Source organism: Haemaphysalis longicornis, unplaced genomic scaffold (genome assembly GCF_048455015.1).
Source record: "Haemaphysalis longicornis isolate Haplotype H1 unplaced genomic scaffold, Haemaphysalis longicornis Haplotype H1 scaffold_3, whole genome shotgun sequence".
In the NCBI taxonomy this organism is placed as follows: Eukaryota; Metazoa; Arthropoda; class Arachnida; order Ixodida; family Ixodidae; genus Haemaphysalis; species Haemaphysalis longicornis.
The window spans coordinates 109,289,563-109,311,907 of NW_027526335.1; the positions used below are offsets into that span (position 1 = coordinate 109,289,563).

At 43.2% G+C, this 22,345-nt stretch overlaps 1 protein-coding gene across 1 annotated transcript in view; it reads left to right on the forward strand.

The window, feature by feature from the left end:
• LOC144175377 (MAM and LDL-receptor class A domain-containing protein 1-like) overlaps positions 1–22,345 on the forward strand; it is a 176,997-nt gene that overhangs the window by 23,958 nt on the left and 130,694 nt on the right. Inside the window, exons 8-13 of the mRNA XM_077704460.1 lie at positions 1,701–1,794; positions 5,430–5,588; positions 12,107–12,252; positions 14,118–14,240; positions 15,898–16,021; positions 20,432–20,569. Of these exons, the coding sequence (XP_077560586.1) occupies positions 1,701–1,794; positions 5,430–5,588; positions 12,107–12,252; positions 14,118–14,240; positions 15,898–16,021; positions 20,432–20,569 (784 nt within the window). The remainder of the gene's footprint in view (positions 1–1,700; positions 1,795–5,429; positions 5,589–12,106; positions 12,253–14,117; positions 14,241–15,897; positions 16,022–20,431; positions 20,570–22,345) is intronic.

Here is a 22,345-nt window from a genome sequence, read left to right on the forward strand (position 1 = left end):
CAACAAAGTTTATTGTAGCGAATTTGTGCCCCCGTAACGACTCAAAAAATACACAAGCGGCGAAGCAGCAGTCAACGAAGTGACGTGTGGAGGCGAGTGTCGCCGAATCAAATAGCGCGGCACCTGCCGTGGAAGTATTTATCTTTAGGCGCGATTGTTTCTGTAAACTTTCAATTTCAACGAGAACACTGGAAATCAAAGAAGATTATTCTAGGCTGATGACGTCAGGGCCAAACACTCTTCCTATCAAAACAAGATAGACCGTGCGGCATTCAAAAGAAAGGATGCACTTTGCTTGAAACTCTGGTAACACAGCAGGGCGCCGCCGGATGGTAAACACAAAACAGAAGTGCAAACAAAATGCCTGGTTCGCGGCAATATGACACTGATCAAATTCTGGTTCACACATACACAGGCATTAGAGCACAGCTAACTGGCCGCCGGCATTCGCTTTTAGTGAATTTGAACGCTCTTGAAGCCAAACCTAGTGCTTCTTCCAGTCTGACCAGCACAGTTAAGTTTGCATGACAGAAGGATTGCGGAAATGGCACGCTGACGGCAATCCACGTACTACGTTTTGTGTTTAATTAGTTTACTTGTGTTGCCCTTTCTAGCGCCATTGTTTACCATCGCTCATACCTTGCTCAATTTATTCCTCAGTTTATTTAGGGCACCTCAAAACAATAAAACTTGGTCGTTAGCCAGCGCAGTGTGTATGTGTCTTCTGCTCTGCGTTCCGTTGTACGCGCTGTTTCTTACGTTTTTAACTTGCAGCAACCAGCCCACTTGCTCTTGTTCTCAGCAAAAATCACTAATATTTTTATCGTGCGCCTTTAGACATTGAAATTCAGGTATGTAATATCCTGGCAGGCCACTATCCTGAAGCTACAAAGACTTACTGGGACTAGTGATAATCTTTATAGCTCGTACAAACTAACTTGACTGAGCGCATTTGTGCGGGGCCTTCCAATGCAATGTAACAGAGTGCGGGAGAAGCCATGCGGATATCACCATGCGGATACCTCATCTGTTTCAACCAGCATGCTTTGCCGAAACTAACAGTTTGCATTCACTGGCCTGGCACGCATTCGGCCAGCCATGTGCGTGTCGCACTATGCGTTCGCCCAAGCGTTTACATCGGGCTCCACAAAATGACATGCTTGCTTGAATACATGCTGGCTCCAACTGATGGTAACAGTCTGATTCATTCTTTTTCTTCACAGTGAACGCCTTAATAGTTCTGAGCATTCAATAGTCGATACGCTGCCTTGGTTGAGTAACTGCACGTCCTGAGTAGTACCTTGCACACTTGGTCTTTCTGATATCTTGTTAAGAAACACCACAAATAAATGACTCGACAGGTAGTAACTTGTTCGTTTGCGCAGACCCAAATGTTTTTACGCGTAATGTTATCTTGGTATGACGTCTTTAACACTGTTAGTACCCAGTTAAACATACGCGTAGAGTAAAAAAATTATATAAATCATTTCATTGTGGATTGTGTTTACAGGAAGTCGTTCAAATTTCTTCAAAGTGCCCCAGAGAAATTTAGAAACCGCTTTTGTCATTTTGAATGCGCTTTTTGGGCACATATTACTGCATGACGGGAAATAACTGAATATTGCCCAAGTTTGCATTTTATAGGCCATCTCAATGCATTTCATCAAAAGGGCCTAAATTGACATGTATTGCTTCTGCAGCTGAATTTTGAATTCGGCCTCCTCCCTGGAGCTCTCCGGAAGCCATACGTCGCAGTTGACGGCGTTAAGGTTCATGACTGCAGCGGCAAGAGAGGTAAAACGTATTTTTATGCCTAACAAAAAAAGGTTCTAGTTTAAACATACGCCATACCCTAGTGAAGCCTGGAAATCTTCTTTTTTTTTAGTAACGTTCATCAAGCTAACCATACCCACAGTTATGGTACAACGTCGCCGCTGTAGCCTTGTACTATAAGTCTCGAAGTCACTAGTTTGGCCCGCAACCACTTCGGGTGTTTTTATGACTCAGGATGCCAAGAGAGAGAAAACAATCGTCTATGTATTCTGGGCGAACAATAATGGACCAGAAGTAGAATAAATTATTGCGACATCTGCTTCAATGCGCCCTTCAAAGCAAAGATATTGTGAATACGCAAAACCAAAATTTATACCTGCACAGTATAACACACTGCCAAGTTTGGTCTAGTTGGTTGCATAACATATCGATGAAAACAGCGCACAGCTGTGGACTAAAGAAAAAGACAGTAGAGGCGCGGACACCTAACAATTGTGCTTATTTTTTGCGGTCTGCAATATATATATATATATAAATACGCCACACCCAAAGAAACAAATTTTACACAAGTAGAAAAAAAAACGAAGAAAGGGAGAAAGGAGGATAGAATTACAAACCAATTTTCACGACGCTGTAGGCAACACCACTCGTATATTATAATTACTGACATGCGCCGTCAATGTATTCGAGTTTCTTCTGGTGCAGTGCCACAGAGGGCTGGCTGACATTTTTTCACCATTATTTGCTATCCTGTAAGCCTCTAAAATCTCAGGCGTCCGGGGGTTCAAGTAAGGTGCGAGTACTTTTCTGCTCCCGAAAAACTGCGTACATACACAGGCCTTGCTGTGGCAAAGAAAATGTTTGCCAGTGCCAATACTTTAACAGTACGAGTGCTTTCGCATGCAGTCATTTAGGCACCTCCTTGTCTGCCCAATTGACACAGCACTGCATGAAGAAATTATACATGCCCCACCCCTTAACCAGTGCAGAAAACACCGTTCGTATTCCGTCGTTCTGCCCAAACTTCTTCAGTTCATGATACACTTTGTGCACGTAGGCAATTACGTTAATGCCCACTCTCTTAGCTTCTTACACCTTGGACTTCGCTTTCACTCTCTTCAGCTTTAGAACGCTTTCCGTGACAGTCAAAAGTAAAGTATGCGGGTACCCGGCGTCAAGTAACATGTCTGCTTGCGCCTACAGACTCTATGGGATATCGTATGATGACACGAATTGAATGGTGTTTTTTTCACTGCCACTTGCGGTATGCCTTGCTTGGCGCTCTTCGTGTGTTCGAACGAGAATGGTAAAAGACCTTTTGTGGATTTTCGACGCGTACGTCGGGAATACATGACGATCAGAAAAAGTCAGGCTCATATTCAAAAGCCGCCTGGTTTCACTACTGTAGTGAGTACGAAGGGATTTAGTACTGATGAGGAGACACGAAATATTCTGCGCTTGCACTCACAAGGCTCCGCGGTTCACTCTGAAGACTGTTAGGTAGTATTCCCCAAACTGAAACGCCTTTACTTCTTTCGTCACTTCCTTCGTCGCAGTGACGAAGGAAGTCACTTCGTCACTTCCTTCGTCACTTCCTTCGGCAGTAGGCGTGCGCTGTGGCACAGCCAACGTGCAGCAATATCTTAGAGGTTTAGATGGAAAGAAATGGTAGTAACTTCTACTCTTATCTGACCTCGTCGCTAATTATTTAACAATGGCATGCCATAATTTATTTTGATCACGAAGTAAACAAAGTTTACAACCGATGCTAAACTAGTAGCAAAATTATATAACAGGAAAGGTAAACTTCCTATGAAACATTGCACACGCATGAGGCACATGAAAACGAAATACGTTAACAAAATCGCGTCACTGGTGGCAAAGTATGGACAGAAGCCATGAAGAACCTAAGTGAACAACAGAAAACGCGTTTGAATTTTCCGCTTCATCGTGACATTGATGGGAAGAGAAGGTGCAAGAGGAAGAAGTTCAGAATCTAAAAATGTAGTAAAGAAGCCGCTAGAAGTATTCTGGCCTTCTTAGTTGCTCAGTGTTACTCTCAGCATACTTAAGCCCATTTTGCGCTTCCGCGTATAAAGGTTGCGGTTAACGCATCTCCACCATAAACAAGAAACGCACTGAATTTTACTACATTTCACACGCTATTTGTCCGGAGATACTAAATACTGCGGGTCCCTGCAAAGCATATATATTAAAATTTAGTGCTTCCTTAGGGCTCTCCACCAGGTGTCCCGCACCACAGCAAGACTTCCGTGTTGTACCCCCTGTGCAGTATATGTTCACCACAGTATTCATGAAGAAGAAAAGGGGGATGCGATATTTGTAATGCTGCCCTTGCTGTGGAATGCCCTACTTTACCAACCTTGAATGAAACGAGGAGACGGCTATGGACCTTTTATTTCATATATTCCCCGAGAAAAACTGACTTCAAGCCCGAGTTTTTATTTATGAAGAGCTCGAGAAATCCTGCGGTGACTTATCCAAGGACGACTCCACCAGAAAACACAGCAGAAAGAATAAGGAGTGAAAATTTTGGTGACCCTTCTAATATACCTTCTAAATGCTACAATATCTTAAATTAGTCTTTCAGCAGGGCTATAGTTTGAAAACAATGTATTCAACCATGATCCCAGCAGAGTAGTGTAAGGCTTTATTCACATTGAATGTCTACCTTTCTCGTTCAATCAAGCAGCCCACACTCGGCAGCTACCTGTGCGGCGCACTACAGCCTGCATTATAATAAAGCATCAGTGTCTCTACCGACCAATCGTGTGTGTACCTAGTCTGTGACGTAGATATCGGGTCGTTGTGCTGATCACTAACAATTCAAAATATGAAATAAAGGCAAACACTTAACATAGCAAATGCAACCAGACCGCCAGCTTCGCTGGACGTTTTCCCAGCATGGGTAAAACCGCTCTCCATTTTTGTAGTTCAGCCTAACATGGAGGACAGAATACTTTCCATTATGTATCTATTAGAGCTAGATTGCCGACAAAATGCAGTGTCGTCGTCGCCTTCACCATTCGGTGGCTGCTGCCGGGCAGCCGTCGCCGGTTTTTGTTTCGTTTTGTTTTTGTTTTTTTTCGTTTTTGCAGCGACTTCGCTTCATGTGGGCCTCGCATAGCCCGAGGTAATTCGCCCAAAATAATCAAAATTAGCCTACAGCCGGGCACGAAATCACACATAAGACCTCTTTATGTCTTTGTCACCGGACAATCCTAATTTGCAACAATTGCAACATTTCGCTTCCTTTTTTGGTGCATAAGCACCACTCCTTTTTGTAAAACCTTCGTGCATAGAAAGCATTCAAATAAATAAATTAATTGGCACACGATTTGTGCGCTTCTGAATTACACCTTTCTTCTTAATTTGAAAGTCGCCATATATTTCGAAGCTCACCGCAAAAAGTTTACGCCGCTGTTTTTTTAAACCCCACCATCCATGTTTCTCTATATGCAACCTAAAGCGTGGATCTCTTACCTATATCCTGAAGTTTTTAGATGACTGAGTTCGGTTCTTCAAGTCGGTATGGTTTGGCTCTCTTTAGACATGATGTCGATTACGTTAGTAAACGCTTAATTGTTCGATGAAGTTAGTAAACGCCTAATAGAATGCCAATTACCTGTATGCAGAGCCGCATAAAGCGAGCTGCGATTTCGAAGATGGCTGGTGCACCTGGCAGAACCGCGTCACGGACGTGCCGAACAAGCTGGCCTGGGTACTTGGTGGAGGAACGGTGAAAACTACAGTCGCCAGGCCGAGTCAAGACCACACGTTTGAGCTGGCAAACGGTGAGACCATATATGTCATTTTTACAGGTGACAATGCTTGTACAAACCGCAACCCGTTCGCCGGGGAGAGTTATTTGTAAGAACGGTGAGCTATAAGACAATGATAACGAATTCACGCCGTTACAAGTGGGGTTCTCGAAACACCAGTGTTTAAATAACAAAAGACCCTTTCTGAATCAACAAGCCCCTTCTTAGATGAACAAAACATTTGAGCCCCGTTTGCCTTCAACGAGACATAATCGTGGGAGCGGTATGACTTGGGATACTTTATCGCAATTCGCACGCAGTTTTCTGTGTGCTATGATTAACCGGCCAGGTACAGCACAAACTCCCGCTTTCACATCCCAAGGGTTAACAGCACACCGCTGAGTCCACTTTCTTGAAGAGTTTTACTATTTGCATCTGTTACGATATTGAAAAACATCCAGTTTGCCTGTTTTAACGGGTTGAAAGCCCAATCAATGTCATTCATTAAATAGTATACTGAAGATTTCCAAAGGTAACCCCATTCTTATTCTCTGAATATATCCCAAGTACTTGACACGAATACAATAAAACAAAAGGTGTTCCGCCTGGAGCGTCGCAAGAAACCACGTAAACTCATTTTCTCCATAAGTATCTCGAGCTGTACGTGGTGCCGGTCACTCACAGAACATGCGGAATGTCAGCGTGCTGCGTATATCAATAGAAAAAATATGTTATATCATGTATGTGGCGAAATGCAACGCTATAACGAATAGTACGTGTGTGGTCAGAGCATCCCCGGTGCATTGTTCAATGGTGATAAGAGTTATGTGCTCCTTTCACCCGTAACCTGAAAGTGGTGATATTAAATAGTCCCAAAAGCCGGCTAACTGTCAAGCTAATATGCTGGCTATTGCTATAAACCCGCTTGCTGTACACGTCGAAGTCCATTAGCAGTCTACATCTATAATCACGTATCGCGATTCTACGCAAGACGTAACCGCTGGCAGTGCAGGCTGAGCCTTGCCAGTCCCAGCGTACATGACTGGGCCGCTGTCGTAGTTCGAACCAGTGACAAACCACATGTTATATGCGGAATTACGACCATTTAGGATTTTTGATTTCACATAACTTCAATAGCCTAACAAAATTTGGTAGAGCTGTAATTTTATTGTAGATACACAAACACGCTGTGGTTTTGTATATTTGTTACTTCAAGTTGTTTTGATTACACATATTAAATATTTGTATGTATACTTCTTATACAATTCGTATAAATGTTGTTGAATAAATTGGTTTAATCCAACGAATTCTTTCCCGAACAACACGCAGCCGCATGAGCTGCTCCGCAAGTGGCGACGTAATATTTTTATACCGCGATTGTTTATTACTACCGATAATAAAATAAATTAGCTTCAGTGCGACTGAAGTGATCTTACAGGGCCAAAGCTGTATAAGGAGCTTGCACACAAGCGCATTTGAATTAGAGTACCGGTGTGCCGTACCATGGGCGTTTCAAAAAAGCTTAACTACTTGAAAGTAATGAGCCACCTAGAATTTCTTAAGGTGCTTTCATTTGACGCTTGATCGGCCATTCATGCCTGCAAAAGAAAAACGGTTTTGAAATGCAATCGAACTAACGGGAAGAACGTAAGATCCCGTAATTTAAGAAATCGACCCCATGATATCGCGTGTTTTTTAAGTCTCTACATGGAACATGTCCTCGCAACCACTTCAGAACTTTACCGAATTATGAAATGGGTGTGATTACAGAAACGGGCCTAACTACAGATAAAGGCATCCTTTGCTGCACGACGACGTCAATGACTCCCTTCCAGAAGTTTGTGGTGCACGGAAGCCACAACTCTTATCAATCAGCGTTACGCTACCAGCAAACCTCGCAAAGTTAATGAAAATTACGAAGGCGTTCAATTGTAACATTGCATCAGCGAAAATTAGACCAGCTCGCATTCCTGCCGCAATTTATTTTTCAGAGGAAACGCTTTCCCCAATGCCTTTTTTTTAGTCCTTTGGTTCTGGTAGCTTTCTGGTCGCCCTATTATTGCAAATGTGGAATACATGGAGAGGTATCGGTTATAACCTACTTGTTCACTTTAAACTAATGTATTCGATCACATAATCTTTCCTTGGTCTAGCAGCAGCAAAGAGGGTGACATAGACAGTATAAAGAAGGCGAAGAAAAAAAAAAGTGACAACGCGCTTCAAGCGGAACAACATAGGCGACAAAGATCATACAGAGAAAGAAGGAAGCACCAAATGGGTTGAAGTCGGGAACCTAAGCGCCCAAGCGAATGTTTTCTCAGCAATGCATGTCAGCTAGGCGTAAAGCCAACTGTAGAACGATCGGTGTACGCTTGGTCAGCTTACAAAGACCACGCTTACACCTATAAGGTCCCACAGCCTTCGAATTAACAGCAGAGCTATTTCGGTCAAGGCTTTTCTGTCCGTGGCACCCAAAAACTTCGAAGCCTTAAGAAAAAAAATGTCACTAGGGAGGTCCCAGGTATTCAACCCATGACCTTTACGCCGTGAAACCGGCAACCTAACCGTTGGGCCTGAGGAGTAGGGAGTTGGCAGCGGTGGTGAATAACATTAGCAGTCAACCAAAAAAAAATTAAACAAAAACGCTTCCTGTGTTCGGAACGCTACCGGGGTCCCTCGTGCTATGAAACCGGCACCTATCCGATTGAGCGGTCATCGCGTTCTGGGCGCACACCATTTCCTTCGAGTTTGTATCTCGGGCGCTGGCGTTGGACTTGGCCGCGGGTTCCAGAGCGGGCTAACGCGGTCCACTTTGGGAGAGATATGAAAGCCTGCGGACGAAACGATCCGGGCCTGCCAGCCATGAAGAAGTTTTTGCGGCAAGTTCGGAAATAAATGGGATGTGCAACTGCCGGGTCTCTGTCGAAGGGAGAGGCCGCCAGCTCTGCTATTTCTCCAGCCTTGCACCACTAGTGCAAGCTGCGCCAATTTTTTATATAGAATTGCTTATAGAATTATTCTCCCATTATTGGAGAATAATGGGAGAGGCCTTTGCCCTGCAGTGTGCGTAGATAAGCTGATGATGATGATGATGATGATGATGATGTAGAGAAGGGCTTTCCCTGCAATGCGTTTGTGAAAATGAAGCCGGCCTAAAGATTAGCGCATTAAAGATTAGTGCATTAACGATTAGTGCAAGCTTGGTATTTGTGATCTGGCTTACTAATATTTTACTATTGGTTTATTTATTAGAAGGGAACTGCTAGCATGGCTGCCACGGTTTAGGCACGAGTGGGCGATGCAAACACGTACCGAAAGCCAACAGCCTAAGAGAAAGAAAACAGAAATACAATAAGGTCATTCAAGCAAAAACTGAGTACATTGTGGTGGGCTTGAAAGCTCGCGCAAAAATGATGAAACGCTAGCGCAGTGGACGACATTTGTAAGCAACGGGTGATGGTCACGTGTGATCCGGAAAAAAAAGGAATATTAGTAAGAGTTAGTTCAAGATGCGTAATCGCTGACTTTTCTGAGATGTTGGGATTGGGTCTGAAAACGGATAGACGGTATGATGTATGCACTGGTGTAAATTTGAAATGTCTGTTGTTAAAGCAAGAAAATGATTTTATTCTTTCATGGTAGCCCCTCAATACCAGGTTTTCTACATTGGCGGTGACGTGTATCATGCGTAAAAAGAAAAAATATACATTGCAGCCATTTATTTATTTATTTATTTATTTATTTATTATTTATTTTGTTTGTTTGTTTTTTGTTTGTTTGTATGTTTGCTTAATTATTTATTTATTTATTTATTTATTTATTTTGTTTGTTTTTTGTTTGTTTGTATGTTTGCTTGTTTATTTATTTATTTATTTATTTTGTTTTTTTTTTTGTTTGTTTGTTTGTTTGTTTGTTTGTTTGTTTGTTTTTTTGTTTGTTTGTTTGTTTGTTTGTTTGTTTGTTTGTTTGTTTGTTTGTTTGTTTGTTTGTTTGTTTGTTTGTTTGTTTGTTTGTTTGTTTGTTTGTTGTAGGGGTAAATGCATCGACGCAACGCAGGCGATGAGGCTCGCCGTAGTGGAGGGCTCCCGATTAAATTCGATCACATGGGGATCTCTAACCTCCGCCGAAATCTCGTACACACGGGCTTTTTTGCTTTGTCCTTGGCACATTTTGGTCCTTTTGGTTGTTGGTTACAGTGTCCGGGTCCCACATGACCAGGGCGTGCTCCAGTAGAGGACTGTTTTAGGCTTTAAAAGCTAGTCGCATACGAGGATTGTTACAGATTTTAAAGGCTACAAGCATACGTGGATATTCCTGCAGTTCTTAAATATCGAAGCTCCTGCATTCCCTTTTCTGTAGACGTAAGTAATATGTTGATGATATTTGAGATTGAATAACATCATAACACCTAAGTATTGATAACTTCTTACTGTCGAGGCTATATGAGTGTTTATGAAGTATCTGTAAGGAAATAGTTTTTTAGCGCGTGATTGTCAGGGCTACCATTTTTTTTATATTGCCTATCTCTCCGTTTCAGAGGGCCTATAATTATGGATACGGAAAGAGGGCCTATAATCACTATAATTACGAATTTCTTGATAGATTCAGCAGCTGCCTGCAAACTTTATGTTGACGTGCATATCGCAAGCAATACCATTAATGACAAGTAAAAAAGAAAAGGGGTTCTAGAACGGCGCCTTCTGTAATGCCTAATTATTCTGGCTCATTGCTAGATGACAGGCCATCCACGGTTGAAGTGTTACGTCGCAAGGAAAGATAAGACTTGAGGGTTCACAATGAAGTTTAATCATAGACAAATGCGATGGGAAGGGGGGCCGATAACAGCGACGCCATTGTAATCGCCGATGGCGTACTAGCACTAAAGGCATCCGGTGAGCGCGTAAGCGAGACGGCACGTAAGTGACGAACGATAACCGATGATGCATATCTTAAGTATAGGGAGACCACAAAGCAGTTTGAGTGCCAAGGCATCCAAAGAGCCAATTCGGAAGAATTCAAGGACGTGTACGCCAGTACGCCAGGTTCCCACGAGCCTTTCTTGATTGTCATTTTGGGTGGATCTGCAACGTCCGCAAAAGACTGTGGTTCGATAACTATCTGAACGCAGATAACAATATCCGACTCACACTTTTTCAGAAGCCCCGCGTTAGCACTTCCCAATCATACAGCTCCGCCGGACGACAACCTTTCCACAGCTTAATATCGATAGAATTGTTAAATCACCGTAGCATTTCTTGTGCTAACCAAGCGCTCATATTTAGCTCATATGTCTTTCTGTCCGTCTGTCCCCAGATTCAACTACCTCCAAAGTCTAAAACAATTGTTTAAAAGAAGTGTAGATAAGGAAGGCCGTTCTAAGATTTTAAAACAACTTGCATGGGTCATGCATGCTCAGTTTATGCAGTGCCAAAGCGCCTCCGCCGTATTTGTGGCAAGATGTCAGTACATAACTGACGGAAGGAACGTCCGTTTAATTAAAAATACGCGTTAGAATGGTTTTCCGCTGATACATAGAAACCGTTGGATAAAAAAGACAACTTCTATTATTTCACACCAGATGGCTCGACAGAAATACGAATGCGAGAAACTCGAATTGAACTCGGAAAGTCTGCACGTTTCGTTTCTTTTTTAGCAACCGATTCGTGTATTTTAAATTTCAAGTAACGTGTTTACTTTCCCACTTCTGTTTCGATGTAAATGCACCGAAGTTATCAACCACGCTAAATAACCTTTATATGTTACAACCGTGGCAGCAGTGTTATTAGTAGGGAAAGTTGTTTATATTACATGTCGTTTCGTTAGGGGTGTTGCAGCTGTAAAACTCTTTGCTAGGACACAGATTTTGTGTGATAATTTTGTAGGCATACTTCGCAGAGAAACGCCAGTACAACAAATTTTGTCTCTAAAACGTTGGAAGGCTACTTCTCCGTGACTATACCTCTAACCATGAAACGCTTCGCAGTGAACACCTTGAGGCATCCCAGGAATGCATTACCAAAATGGTGTGAGATATCAATAATTTAAAGGCACTTTCTGGGAACAACCTCTTGATAGAACAACTTATCAGGAGTGGTAAACAAGTGCTCTCAAATACTTTGTTTTATGCATAGGAAAAAAGCGTCTTTGTTCATCCAATAAAGTTGTGCTATTACAAGGCTTTGCTTTTCGCTTCCATCAGACAATTTTAATGTGTCACAATTCGCGGCAACGTAGCATTCTTACGGTTTACATACTTGCCACAGTTAGGCTTATAGCTGACATTACCTTCTTTTCACTGACACTCGCAGACTGTCCGTTTTCCGCCTTTACGCAACGCAGTACTCATAATCTCCAAAGGAAAATGTCAGGCAATTATGATGCGGCCAGAACTGTGACTTAACGAACCCAATGAGGATGCTATAATATGGGGATTGCCAAGGCAAAAAAAAGAAACAGCCATGAGTGTAACTGCACGGATAACAAGAACCATGTGGTGAAAAAAGCATCATTCACCTGTCTTTGCAATTGATTTGCGTTACCTCTTACCCCAGGTTCTTATGTGTTCGTCAGCAACTTCGAGCGAAGAAAGGGAGACAAAGCGGAGCTCATTGGCGACTTCATTAAATGGAGCAACGAGATCACCGAGTGTGTCGAGTTTTGGTTCGACATCTACGGCGACAAAGCGACAAGACTAGAGGTACAACTCGTGCACAGCTTGCGCTCTATTGTCTGTTTTCTTGGTTTTCTCTCCTTTGCAGCGCCTTCTCTCCAAGTGAACAAATGTCTAATGCTTTTTAGGAGCTAGTCACATCAGAATATCACTCCGCGCATTCGTTAGCTTTAGCGGTGGCCCGATTTAAAAAAAAACGGGTTGCTTAGCAAATACTATAGTTTTTAGGCTTGGTTGGTTCTATCGACAACTAACAATATTTCCAGCTTTCTTTTCAGAGATGTATGCCAAAACTATGCGACTGGTTTCTTCTACTGGAATACGTGTTGGTGAACCAATAAAAGCCTATGGATGATGCAGCCAAAACGTTTTTTGTTGCTGTTTCAATAGTTTCACACAGAATTGCCACGATAAGCAGAAACTGACCACAGTGGCGCACGTCATGTTTGAAGCAGCGCGCGGCGTATGACTTTACTCGTCCTGACGATACCATTCAACAAATCCATGACATAACTTCAATCATAGTTCGCCTGACTTGTCAGGACCCCCTTGCCAATATGAGTGTCAAAAGTATATCAAAGACCAACGAAAATGAAATAAGCGGACGCTTATAAAACGAAGTTCTTCATGTATAAAAAAGACAGAAATGTATGCAATATTTTGCACACAGTGAATCGTTCACAACCTTCTGATGTGGTACACACTGGCGATTAGGCACGTATTCAGTCCTTTGTACCAAAACGCACACGCAATGGATGGTATACGGTAACCGATCCTTGCGGGTTGCATTAGACAATAACATTTGGTGCAAAATATTTTACCGGATACATGAGCTTACTTTGTACGCATAAGCAACACTGATCAGATGTGGACAGTAAGATAATAACAAATGTAAGCAAATATGGCGATACCAAACAGGTCACTAGTCCCATAATAACATATGTGAGCACACAGGTCAACTCAGGTCCCATAATATCGTATGTGAGCCTACCGTTCAAGTTAGGTTAAAACAGGGAAGGCTTTGTGTTCGGGTTCGAGTTTATCCCATCATTTTAATCCCAGCGCACAGAAAAGACGCGGACACAAGAGGCCAGGACGACCGCGTATCTTCTTTTTTAAGCCCGTGGCATTTTGTGTGCTGGAATTACAAAAGAAACGACTTATTATAGCATTAAAACAAGCAATTTACGTTTTTTCGTTAGATGTGAAATACAAATAGCAAGAAATTTGGGTCATATTACTACTTTACACGGTCTATGAAGTAAGGAGTAATATGTATTCTGGTTAATCTGAGTAATCTGAGTAATATGTATACATTGCACGTCCACTGCTTGAAAATTCGGTTGAAGATGCAATGTCAAAGCTGCGCTTACTCTGCTGTGTGCTGTATTTTTATAGTTAAAAATGAAACACAGTTTGAGAGTCATCGTAAGAAGCTACAAAACAACAATTTCTCTTAGCACAGTGTTCTACAATCAATGTCCCGAAACAACGTAATACTGCATTGTCTTCTCGTCTCTTCACGTTATTGTCAAGGCTCGCCCAAAGCGCACCATGCAAATTAAACCTTTATCGTCAGATAACATCCAACTTTTTGCCATGAAGTTTTAGGGCCCCATAGGAGGTAAAGAAAGCTAGATACTTCCAAGAAAAACAAATTTCTATATGCAGCTTCACCTATTTAAGGTACTCTGTGAATAATTCATTTCGGTTATTACTGACAACGTGTCTCAGTCAGTGCACCGAATGACACCACGGCGTAGCGTTGCCTACCCTGACCAGCAAAACAGTCACCTTTCTGTATTTACCTCAATATTTTGTGGACGCATTTGGCTTATTCTGTAGTGCAAGCGTTGCTCTTTTAAAGGTAGTGACTTTCCCGTCATTTTCAGGTACAGGCTGTGGGCAATGAACTCAGTGAGCGAACGCACGAGACCCTTCATCTCTGGACAGAGGTAGGCGGCCAGAGCAGCAAATGGCAGCTGGGCCGCGTAGCGGTGCCTCATCACAGAAGGGTGAGACCTTCAGAACCTGAACTGCCTCGTACGACAAAAACACTGAAGTGCCGGCAAAATGCCTCACATGGTCTTTAGTCGCCTAGAGGTTGCCGGGCGGAATTCAATATCTTAACTACCCTACAGCCGTTTGTCGAGCTCACTAAAGCGTGCGAAAAGGCAAGCCCCTTTCCCTTTTTGTCTTGCACATTTCCTAATTTTTTACTCTAGTAACATCAATGTTTCCTCATTCCCACATTACTATGTTCTCGCCTCACTGCAATGAGCAGCCAAAACCCCAACTCTGATTACGCTGTTTTTATCAGCTAAAAATACTACGGAATTAACGTTAGAACACATGATTCAAATAAATTAGCACATAATAATGATCGATGAACCAGGATGCATTGCTTGGTTAAGTTTCATGTAAAGCAAAGTTCAAAAATCAGCTCCATGGACCGCATATCATGGAACGGAAGTGTTACCTTTATTTCAAAAAAGAATTTTCGTACAAAAAACAAAAACCTGTTGCATTAATTAAGACACGGCGATGCCATCGCGATACCGTAGGCAACTCCTCGATATTTTTGGAGGTTATCCCCGCATGGCCATAGTAGGTAGCCCGTTGTTCCAACGGTTACTGTTACCTGCAAAGCGCTTGGGTGCTTTAAAGCGTCATCGCCCGTGTGGAATTTCGAAGAGATTGCGTTGCTGTGTGGTGTTTTCTTTTGGGCTCTCGTTAGCCTACACTGTCTTAATATTTACTGGCGAACAATATCAGATTTGAAAAGAAGAGCCTCAGCAGCGAGGAATTTAGCATACCGCACCGCGTTTCGAATAATGTGCTATGGCTGCAACAGCTAGCAATTTTTGACGGCAAGAAATTTTAGGCGCTGGTGGTTGTCGGAGACATTGTGAGCTGAAAATTATGTTTTAGGTATCTCCAAAGCAAAGTGAGTGAGTGAGTGAGTGAGTGAGTGAGTGAGTGAGTGAGTGAGTGAGTGAGTGAGTGAGTGAGTGAGTGAGTGAGTGAGTGAGTGAGTGAGTGAGTGAGTGAGTGAGTGAGTGAGTGAGTGAGTGAGTGAGAAAGTGAGTGAGCGAGGGAGTGACAAGTTGAGTGAGTGAGTGAGTGAGTGAGTGAGTGAGTGAGTGAGTGAGTGAGTGAGTGAGTGAGTGAGTGAGTGAGTGAGGGAGTGAGTGAGTGAGTGAGTGAGTGAGTGAGTGAGTGAGTGAGTGAGTGAGTGAGTGAGTGAGTGAGTGACAAAGTGAGTGAGGGAAGAGTGAGTGAGAAAGTGAGTGAGTGAGTGAGTGAGTGAGTATTTAAAGACGCAAGTTTCCATGCTCGCATCCTGTCTGCTTACCTCTTGCTTTGTAAACTAGCCAGTTCCTGGCTCTCGTTCATGTCCGAAATTTAGCTAGTAGGTGAGGCAATAGCATTATGAAGGCCGGGCTTAATTTGTGCATTCCTAACGTTGCGAACCCCAGTCGTTGCGTCCCTATGACGATAAATCCTAAAACCAAGCTGGAATCTTCGCATCAACCGGTATCATGACACGAGTGAGCTTTCTTGTTCATTTTCACACTAAGTAACGCCGTAACAGTCGTCGTTCATAAAAGCCAACAAATGAAACTTGTTTTAACCAATTGCAAATAATGATACTGTTTTTGTCGTTACAAGATTGTGTTTGTGGCAACCGTTGGACCAGCCTCTACGCCTGCCTACGTTGCTCTCGACGACATTCGGATCATCCAAAGTGACCAATGCGAAACCAGTCCTCAAGGGGCCGAGACCTTACCAATAGGTGATTTTGGATTGATTCTACCCTTTCCGCTTGTGGCATGAGCCGGGAAGCGTAATTTTAAGCTGCTGTGAATGGAGGACAGCGAAATGTTTCGCTCCATTTTTACACTGAGGCATACCACAAAGTAGAATAATCCTACGTAAATACTGCGGGACCTCTGATATTTCAAAAATAGGCCAGAGGTATTTTCTTTCCTTCGGCAAGCTTCGAGTGTTTGTCAAGCATGTTTACCTGAAGACAAGAAAGTAATGTCCTTAATGTACATTCGTACAACCTGCTGAAACAACCGTATACGTTTTTAAGCGACAGGCAAATGTTGCACGTGGAGCAAAATACGTAATTCATAGCACTTCGCTTCTTTTCATTCCTTTGTACGCCTCTTTTTTCGTGACCGTGGATAGCGCGCTCAGTTCGTCTTGACTTTTATCGGGTTTCACGTGTACATTGGACTTGAGTTCGTCGCGGAAGAGCGGTGGTGCGCGGATTTCACACGTGGAAGTAGGTACGGCTTGTGTGGCCAACGAGCGCATTACCTCTGAAAGACACTCAGACTGGCGTACCGGTTGCGAAGACTAGTGTTCCTAACAAATCTCCGAGGACACCTAGGCACTTTTGTTTAAAACTGAATGCGTGAATTGGAAAGCATTCCTGTTCAACGGAACGCCGCTGAGTGATCCTTCGACGATACCGTGAATTGTATTTCGTAAATTGGCCTTGAACGTCTGACGGCCACTGTTATTGCTTGTTTCCAATCCCCCTGAGCGGGTATATTTTAGGCCTAAATTCTGCTTTAATGTGTGGTCGCATTAACGTTACGGCTAATGTCGTGTGAAGCAGAGTCAAACTCCTGCAAGCCGAGCTACGGGCACCCCTGGTAGACGCTGTAAAACTCGAAGCTACAACGCATTCGCTAACGAAACCTTTAGAGGCTAAAGGCATTTAGCTGTGTTGCCATTTGGGTAGACGGGGTCGACTCGTAATCCGGAAGCCCTGGGTTTAATCTCCACCGGGTCCCAAACTTTCCCAATTTGCTTATTAACTCAATTACTTTACTTTATTCCTGTGCCGCAATCATTTTAGGAGCTGTGCGGGGCTAGAGACGCCCGACCACGGCGTTCCAGCCAAATAGGCCATTGTTGCTTTCCCAAATAAAATTGCCATATGAAGGCCTTTCATAGATATCCAGGCATATGTGTGTGTAAAAAAATCCCAGTTGGATCATTTAGGGAGCCCAGTAGGGCAGGAGGAGGAGGAATGAACGCGTATTTTGAACAGAACGTAACATGGTGGAGCTGCTCACTCGCGCGGTGGACATCCGCTGGGCAGCATATCCAAGGAGACTAGAGCAAACTAATGCCGCTAATCTTAGTTTTTTCAATAAATAGCAATCGTGAATTTTAATTTGATATTCCCGCCAGACAAAGGCAACCTGGGGGATCATTAAGAACAGGCCAGACAACCGAAAATGAATACTATCCCCGCTATTGGTTGGCTAAGGCAAAGCAATCGCTTCATTTTTCGGGATTTTCTTGGTTACCAAGATCACCAAATACAACTTCATTATCTGAACGAAGAAGCAAGTATTGGACATATACACTTTGCCCTTCTCTCTTTTTTTTGAGAGTGTAATATATATTTTTCGCCTCATGGATAACTCACGCTTTGCAAGGAATGCGACACCAAAAGTTCATGTCTCTGAATCTAGCCACATTGTCTTGGCGTTTATAGGGTTCCGTTAGTCAGTCAGTCAATCGGCACTTCCCTTATTGAGATATATTCTTTGCCGCCCCCCCGGCGAACATATCGACAGTTATTTTTTTAGGGTGGGTAAAAGTGTAGGTTTAGTATCTTTTTATCACAAAAACGGCGCGGCATTGACGACGGAAGACATGATAAAACGCAGGATAAAATGATTTTCATAGTGATAATCTTTACATTTCCATCAGTCTGGCCATATGCACCCACCACCTCGTCAGCCTTACTTAGCATCGCCAGTACAGCCCAAACATCGAGCAAAACGGCGATAGAAGCTAGAACACGCGCTTTCTAGCCAGCTTTTAAACCAGGATTGAAAAATTCGGAGGCCCGCTATCGTTACTGACAAAATGTTCAGGCCGCTTCTATAAGGCTACTAAGCAAAACCTTCCAAAAAGTTCCTCCGCTTCGAGGCATTTAGCAATACTTGGCAACAACGCCCAGACCTTTTCATGCAATTTTAAAGTTGGCTTCACAAAGAGCGAAAATGCCTCGTTGGTCGTCGATAGATTCCTCTAACAGCGTCTAGTGTATGCGTAGCTACATTCCCCTCAACAGGCAGACCTGAAGGACAGTGGGCAGATTAACCTAGAAGTGGGAAGATGTTCAACACCGAGTGCGCACGGGCTGCTGATAACCAAATAAACAAAACAAATCTGATGTTCGCGGCTTAGCTGCACATGAGCTATGGGGTAATTTACATCGTAGGGTTCCTAACCTGCTCTCAACTTCGTCCTCACGAGAGATTTTGTTTTTCAAATCCATTTGGCCAGCAACTGTTCTACAGGAAGCTACACCAGCGACCTTATGCTCTGTAGCGCAACTTATATGTTGCTGAGTCACGGCCGTGAACGCTATTGCTTGTTAACTCTTTCATTACCGCGCCTTTTCAAATCGATCACCGGTGATCGATGATTTATACTGCTTATTTCGACGTGTTGTAGTGGTTTCTCGTACACCTAATGCGTCCAGTGGTTATTCTAGACACTGCACATTGAGAATCAGTTTAAATTTTCCCGCTCCGGCGACAATGAGATTTTTGACGGCGTTTTTTGCGAGCTGAAGTGCGTGCGTTTTTGAGGAAGGAAGCATGGCTGCTGCACTTGCAAAAAAAGCATGCACATTGTGGTTAAGCTGCATTAACCATAATATTTTTTGTCAAAAGGCTCCTGACAACTCACGTACCAAATAATGTTGCCAGCTTTTTAATCCGACAGCATTGAGAGGTGATAATTACTTGAAAAAGACACCAGTTATTCAATAGTCACCTTTGGTTCGGAGAAAGGGCAGCTTTATTCTGCCAAAGCTTATTTCTGATGGTCCCCCGCATATCTGGCAAGTGTGCTTGGCATTTTTAGCTAGTTTCCAGCAATTTCGGTTTCGTTTTTGCGTTGCAAAATTCATATTAGGCGCTACTATGCAGTTACCCAACTACAAGCTCATTTGCCATGGCGCCTCCTTGCCTGCTACTGTTCCTCGAAACAAGCATGCCGCCCGTGCTTCCACTTTATCCACGCCTTACTTTTGCGATAACAGCTTCCGCTGAAAGTCAAAAGATAACACCAAGTCGGCGGGTATCAGTGCAGACGAGGAGAACGCTTCCAATTGGCCTTGAACACCGCCAGCTGTTCACCGGCCAGTTTCCGTTTCATACGAGGGTATTTCCGGAGGTCTAGTGTCGCTGCTTAGTAGAACTGTCTCTTCTGTCAAAGTCTCCAACAGCCTTGTATTTGTTTCTGTTCGAAATTGTTAGGTGGCGCTGCAATGTAGTAGGCTCGTTGTGCTGAACTCGTTTCGTAGCACGACGGCGGCTTCGTGAAAGCTTGCTGGGCACGATTCTAGTGCATCGTACCTTATTCCTGCAAGCAGGGCTACCGTAGCGAGACAGAACATGATAATTGACCACAAATGAAAGTTCTGACTGATAAGTGGTCATCAGAACGTCAACAAGCATCCACCAAAATGTTTGGTCTTCCAACTCCAAGCGGATTTTTTCGCATCGCTTGCTTATCTTCCATAATGTACTGGTCATAATCATTGACAAGGTGTTTCTACATCATGTGGAGGCTAACTGGGGCCTTTAATAATGTCAAACCACCAGATTTCTTCTGGAGAACCATCCAAAAAAGCAAAATTTGAAATAGTGGTTGGGCTTCACCACAAGGCGTGGGCACCACGCGGGCTAACATTTTTTTTTTATATCTGACAAATTGTACCACGCAACTCAATTTCTTTTTCTAGGATGGGCGTTTGAAATGTTTACCTACAAAATGTATATTCTAAATTTTTTCTACTACTGGTGGTTTATTATACACAACTTTTTTTAATTTTCTTCGACGCCTGGAGAAACATTTCGAATTAAATAATTTTTTTCGCAATCATTATTTATGAAAACATTATTAAAACTCGTGTCGTTTGAAAGCACGTGGAATCATCTGCACTTTATGTCACTGCAATAATGTGTGCCTAACCAATATGTATAGCACAGAAAAAATGTTTTGTTAGACCCCCCCAAAATTGGTCAATTTCCCGCGGTAACGAAAGAGTTTGATCATAGATTGATCATATCGTTGTTTGTTTCGGCGCTGTGATTGTCACCTTTCTGACAAATGCCGATTTCGGAATACCAGCCTGAGCACAGAATTATTCTTGCAGAAGAGCTTCTCAGCTGCAGTTTCGAGAAAAGAGACATTTGCCACTGGATCCTCGAAACCGGTATAAAAAGCAACCTAGCATTCGGACCTCCCCAGAATTCTACATTGGGCCCCACGTCCCCACCACAGGACGCCAAAGGTAAACTTTGTTTGTATTATGCCAAAACACAACTGAATAATGTTCTGATCGGAGCATATTGTGTTTGCCGAAGCAGCATTGCAACTGTTTTATTTTGTAGGGGTATTACAGCTGTTTCAAGCATTGCTGAAGTCACTTCGACTATTCCAATGTTCATGTAAATTCCAGGTAAATTCTAAGGGGCGACGTCAAAAAAGGACGAGACAAAAGGGTGCAGCAACAAAACAGCCAAACGATAAAACAGAACGTCTTTATAGTACCTCTAAAAAAGAAATTACAGTGGACTCCCGTTAATACTAACTCGGTTAGAAGAAACACTGTGGTTAAGACGAACAACGATTTTTGCTTTCTCGTAACGTCCAACGCAAGAAACCTCCGGTCAAGACGAATTTCTGATAATACGAACACATTTTACGGTCCCTTCGAGTTCATCTTACCGGGGGTCTACTGTATTTACATTTTGAATGTCAGCACTATCAATAATTAACAGTGACTGTGAACTTTTAGTCAGCAGAAGCAGTTTGGCCGGTTGGTTAAAAAGCAAGTCAAGCCTTGCAGGGTGCAGTACTCTGCTTTGATTTTAAACTAACTGGCCAAACCGCTTCTGCTTACTAAATGTTTAGAGTCATGGTTAATTAAGAACAGTCACCCCGGATAGAAAGTGAGCGGAAGTGGTTTTGCCGGTTGTGTAAAATCCAGAGACACTACTCCCTTGCAGATGCGGTACGACGCCAGTGAGGACAGCCCTCTTGCATTGGAGATGTCTGTCTCGATTTTTATCCTACCGCCCAAACCGCTTTCGCTTGCTCAATATCCAGATTCACTGTGAATTTTTTATAGTGACATAAGCAAGTCACTGAGTGGAAGCGGCTTGGCCTGCTAAATTAAAATCAAGACCGGCTGTTCCACACAGGACAGCCTCCATGAAGCTAGCGGTCTAAAAGTTACCCTTACGGCGTCCTCTTTTGTCGCGAGCTCTTTTGTTCCTTCGCGCTTTGGCCGCAGTGCTGTTTTGTCCCTGATGTTTTGTCACCGTACCAACTCGTAATTCACACATACTGAATAGCAGCCCAATTCGTCCTCTTTTATATTGTTAACTGAAGTGCTTTGCCTGTGACTCCGTAAATACCGTAATTACATCAATATCTGTAGTGTTTGCTTCCATGCGGAGGAAAACGAAGTCACGCTGCACTTAAGAAAACCACTCAAACTTTTCTTAATACATATTTTTTTCTGAAAAATACACCTCGCAAGCATGTGCTGGTGTGTTCTAAGTAAAGATTCAAATGTTTGTACACGGCTGTATCCTACTGTATTGAAAAGAACGGCGGGGAAGCATCTCGCGAATATTGATAATATTACATTGGTGGCCGTACTGGAATCAACACAAAGAATTTTCACTGGGAAAAAACAGAACGTAGTTTTTATCGAACTAAACATGTAGGTCCATTTGGAGCAAAGAATCCGACGAATCCTCTAATGGTAGAAATAAAAACGTCATGGTATCATTTACATGCAGTAGCAATATATGGTTTCAGTTTGCGTCCGTAGTTCAGTAGCTCACCCGCCGCGGTGGCTCAGTGGCTAAGGCGTTGCGCTACTGAGCACGAGGTCGCGGGTTTGATTCCCGGCCGCGGCGGCCGCTTTTCTGATGGAGGCGAAAAGCAAAAACACCCGTGTGCACGAGATTTCGGCGCACATTAAAGATCCCTAGGTGGTCAAAATTAATCCGGAGCCCTCCACTACGGCGCGCCTCATCGCCTGCGTTGCGTCGGC